Source organism: Adiantum capillus-veneris, chromosome 11, assembly GCF_014529385.1.
Source record: "Adiantum capillus-veneris isolate H3 chromosome 11, ASM1452938v2, whole genome shotgun sequence".
NCBI classification, from domain to species: Eukaryota; Viridiplantae; Streptophyta; class Polypodiopsida; order Polypodiales; family Pteridaceae; genus Adiantum; species Adiantum capillus-veneris.
In genome coordinates, this window is record NC_140941.1 from 29761024 (window position 1) to 29765919 (window position 4896).

The window sequence follows — 4896 nt, forward strand, 5'->3', positions numbered from 1 at the left end:
TTTAACATAGGAAGCAAAACTCACTTATCCCACTTTGAAGTGTACATTTTTGGGTTGAAAATAAAATGTCATAGACCTTGATTTTCAAGGCAAAACATTTTGGCATTTTAATTATAATCAATAATTTTTCGAGAATACTTTACATTTTGACATAAATAAGCTAGTTTGCCTATAGTAAACATGGCCAAGAAAATGGTGTTTTTCGAGCACTCACATCTAAGAGGCCCATCTCTCTCTCTCTCTCTCTCTCTCTCTCTCATGTTAAGGGAAAATGTGTCTCAACTTAATATCGTGCCATTTTCAATTTCAAAAATGCCGGAGAAATTTTGCCCCAAAGTAGAGAAAATAGTGAAAAAAAACAACCTAATTTTTTACAATTTCCTCTTGGAAAATTCAAGGAAAGGATTTTTGTATGTTTAGAAAAATGATTTTTCCAGAAAACTGGGAGTCGCCCCATGATCAAAAGGCAATCCCATAGTAGTGTGCTGAGACAAAAGCTTTCTCAATAATTTGATAATTTGAGATACTTACAAATAAAACCAATCTTACACTTTGAGCAACTAAAATTAAAAAAAACTTTATTGAGGGACGTTTCAACTGATCATGCCTGGGTTGACTTTGGTTTCTAAGGCTGGGTTCACATTGAGGGGGCGGAAGAGAGGCTCCAAAAGTTGGTTTTTCGGGTGGTAGAGTTAGGTAATGCACACTTCCGTCACCCTTTTGTTCACATAGAGGGTGAAAGAAAAAGTCACTCGATTTTCTTCCGTCGGCTTGTGTGAACATTGGGTGGCGGCAGAACACAAAGTGAAATGAAGAAGCATTTGACATTTGCATCAATAAAGCATAGTACAAACCATAGCATAAAATTTAATTAATTGAACGCATATGTTACAAAAGCATTAACTTGAAGATGATGATGAATCTAATTCCTCTAAAGCCTCATTTCCAAAAACTTCTTGGACATTCATCCGTGCCTGCTCTTTGTACATTGCCTTTGCAATACTGTCTCGCCTCTCGGAGCCTACTCCAAGGTCATTGGAACCTCCTTCATCGCTCCCTTGAGCACGCTCCATAGCCTCCTCTACTCCGATTTCCCGTGTTGCCATGAGCTCCATCATGGAAGTAGCACATGCTCTTCGATCCTCTGTTGCACGCCCAACGTGACCCGCCAATTCTGCTTCTGCCTCTCGCACCCACTCCATATCAAAAGATTCTCCATGGTGGATACAAAGGTTGTGAAGCACAAGACAAGCTGCTACAAGATCTGGCACATAGCGTAGATTCATGTCACATCTTTTTAACAAAATTCTAAACCTTGCCTTCAACATTCCAAATGCTCTTTCAACTGGCATCCTTGTACTAGATTGAATGAAATTCCAGTAGTACTTGAGACGTGACAGCCCTTCTTTGCACCCTTTGAAAGGCACGAGCATATATGGCCGTGCCGGATAAGCGCAATCACCAACTAGACAATAGTTGCCTAGGTCACCTTTTGCACATCTTTGACCTAGCTCACTTCTAGTGAAATTCAAGGAGTCATGCACTGATCCGGCCCATCCAACATCATAATTCCATATTGAACAATTAGCAGATACGGTTAGTTGCAGCAAAATAGAGTGGAAACCTTTTCGATTGAAGTAGTCGACATGGTTGTCCCTTGGGGCAATGATGGGAATGTGGGAACCATCTATCGCACCAACAACAAAGGGGATTCCTCTTGCAGCCTCAAACTCACGCGCCAATGTCGCAAGTCGAGAGCTTGTGGACCATCTGATGTACAAATCCCTAAGGCCAGATTTCACAATTGCCTTGCAAAAATCAAGTACAATTCCACAAGATGTACTCTTCGCACATCCATAAGTGTCACCGAGGCCCAAGAGACCATCTCCAGTAGCAAGTCTGGTAAGAGCGATTGCTACTCTATCTTGTATTGGCACAGCCTTGCGAAAGTTTGTGGATTTCTTCTGCATGAAGGGTGCAAGCTTTCCACAAAGGTAATTGAAGGTTTCTTTGCTGACCCTCAGACGCCTCTTGAACATGCTAGCATTGTAAGCACTTAGGAGATAGCATCGAACAAAGCCTTGTGGACGTGGGTATGCCCACGCACGCCGTCGTTCATGACCACTTCTTCGGTTGGCGATCTTCTTGAGGCTTACAGACCGTGCCATGCACTCGCAAACATGCAACCAAGTTTGCACCATGGACTCATCATTGCGAAAGCCGGGTTCCTTTAGCAATTCATAAATGGCTAAAGAACACAACCATGCACAATAGAGATCCATTTCCTTGGATATGGCCATTTAATCCTGGGAACATGTTGAAATGACGCAAGATATTTAGCACATGGTCTACTTTAATTTACAATATTTTTTTCATACTTTGAAAGCTGGAGACATTAAAAGAAGAAAGCTTTGAAAGCTTTGACAAATTACAACCAAACAGTGGAAAAACAATGAAGCTGTGAGAAAACTAGTTGTCACCCCCCCTAGACTCCTTCAAAAAATCACTCATAGTCATGCGCATTGCAGCTAGTATATTGAGCCTCTCCTTCTCCAAGGCAATATTCTGGCTAGCGGTCTCTTTGAGATGCTCCAAGAGAAGTTTCCGTGTACCGGCCATCTCAGCCAAGGACTCCTCGTACTTCGGAGCGACTTTACAGGTAGAGGACAGAGTGGGTTGGCTCTTCTCTGGATTTGGAGAGGGGTTTTCTTCTAAGGTGTCACCATTTGTTGGGGTAACATCCTCCATTGTGGATGAAGAAGCGTGGCTAACAGGAGTAACAGTGGCTCTGGCGTGGTAGTATTCATCCACTATGTCGAACCATTTGCATATATGCCTCCTATCATTACCAGAAATTGAGTTATGGAATTTGTCCTGTCGGTATTGTTGCAATACTGCTTGCCACTTTTTGCGGAAACTTTCACTATCTTTATCAAATTCAGGGTAAGTGGTGGCTAGTTTAGTAGCCACCTTTGCCCATAAATTGATCCCTTGCTTCCCGGGATTATTGAACTCCTCATTCATGCCCCCCCCCGGATATGAATGAGTTGGTCCACCCACCAATCTTTCCACTTGCTTTTCTTGTTGTCGCCGTCGTCATCGTCTCCCAAGTCGATGGTGCTCTTCTTCTTCGAGGCTTTGGGCTTCTTTGTTGCGGTTTGGTTTTGTAACACAACTTCTTCATTGGTGGCTTCTTTCCTCTTCGTCGGTTTGGCACGGCTTGCCTTGTGTTGAGAAGCTCGCATGGCATTAGGTGTAGGGTTGGGTGATGGAGTGGACGCCACATGATCGGGGGCGGCATCCATATTGGAGTTAGGACTAGTGACACTCAAAGGGGATGAGGGATGAGAAGGATGAGTAGCCATAGTCGAATGTGGGCTATGAGCATTTAGAGTAGGAGATCCATAATTTGGGGGTCTAAACATAAAAGGGAGAATTAGGAGAGATGGAGGGAGAATTCATCATGGCTTGGTAACCATGAGGTGGCATATGGAAAGAAGGGTGGGGGAATGGGTAGAAAGTGGATTGAGAAAATGGAGGTTGGGAGAGAATAGGGTCGTCGTCTTCCCGTTGGGAGTCGATAAACTGATTTGGGTTGGAATCCATGGTACCTACAACGCAAAAAAAAACAATGTTAGGGATGTGCACACAAAGTTGAAAACAATGCATTAAAGTGAAAATCGTAGAATTCATAGCGACCTTGATGAGTTGATTTGCACCGTCGTCGCCCTCTTAACGCTTCAACCCTACAAGAACGCCATTTAAAAAAGGTTGGTACATCATAGAGCAAATCATGTTAAAAAAAGTTGGTACATCATTCTGAAAAGCCCTCAAATGTAAATGATTGAGCATGGCATTGAGCTTGATTGAAGAAGCCTTCAAATGTAAAAGGGAGAAGCTTCAAATGAAAAAGGGAGAGGCTTTTACTGTGTGCTGCACCTCAAATATGAAAGCACATGATGATCTGCTCGATCTGTGTGTTGATGTGAAGAGCTAGCTTGAAAGGCTATAAAATTTGCCATTTTATAAGGGGGGGGGGAGGGGGCTGGGTTCTTTTGTGAACGTTGCACAAATTGAACCGTTTTTTTTTTTTAGAGGAGGGGTGTCTATTTTGGGAAAAGTTAATGGTTGTGAACGTTGGCTCTCTCTCCTCTTTCCTACGTGGAGGCTGGAAGCGCAATGGGCGAGGGGGGGTGGGGGGGTCGGAAGAGACGAGGGCTATGGCTTCCATGCGCTGGCAATCAATTCCGTGCCCTGCCACCGCCCACTGTGAATAGCTTCGTTGACAGGGCGTCCTGCTATTGGCTGCGCTAAAAGTATGAAGCTCTGTCGCCGCGCAGTCTGAATCCAGCCTAAGGGTGAAGGACTCGAGCAGAGCTACGCCTTGCGTTTGGGGTTCAAAGCGAGCAGGGAGGAGACCTTTTTGTGGGCCACCGACGATAGAGTAGAGAGATCAATCGGCCCCACCACCACCTGGAGCAGAAGGGCTCGTAGAGAGAGAGAGAGAGAGAGAGAGAGAGAGAGAGAGAGAGAGATAACTTTGCGCGAGAATGAGAGAGAGAGGCACCATGATGTCCGTGCGTGTGTGTAAGAGAGAGAGAGAGTGCTTACTTTGTGCCAGGATGGGTGTGTGTGTGTGTGTGTGTGTGTGTGTGTGTGTGAGAGAGAGAGAGAGAGAGAGAGAGAGAGAGAGAGAGAGAGAGAGAGAGAGAGCGCTTATTGCACTAATATGCAAGGGGAGCTTGCAATAGCCTGCAAAAAAAACCTTGCGCTAGCGCACACTTACCTTATATAATCACCTGAAAGAAAATTCACACGCCTGCTTCAGATAATCGCACACGCAGTGTTAGAGCTCACGTCGACAGAGGCCGACAACAACAATCTCTCTCTCTCTCT

General features: G+C 44.5%; 1 protein-coding gene and 1 pseudogene across 1 annotated transcript; both read right to left on the reverse strand.

Annotated features, from left to right (window-relative positions):
* Positions 1 to 899: 899 nt before the first annotated feature.
* Positions 900 to 1328, reverse strand: LOC147447053 (uncharacterized). Its single transcript, XM_086524238.1, has one exon. The coding sequence runs from the start codon at positions 1326 to 1328 to the stop codon at positions 900 to 902; it is 429 nt and encodes a 142-aa protein (XP_086380364.1).
* A 1141-nt stretch (positions 1329 to 2469) lies between these two features.
* On the reverse strand, positions 2470 to 3365 carry LOC147447054 (uncharacterized; annotated as a pseudogene).
* Positions 3366 to 4896: the final 1531 nt, after the last annotated feature.

Excerpts from the sequence above, each read along its gene's own strand:
- LOC147447053 (XM_086524238.1), bottom strand. The coding sequence starts at position 1,328 with ATGTTGAAGGCAAGGTTTAGAATTTTGTTAAAAAGATGTGACATGAAT.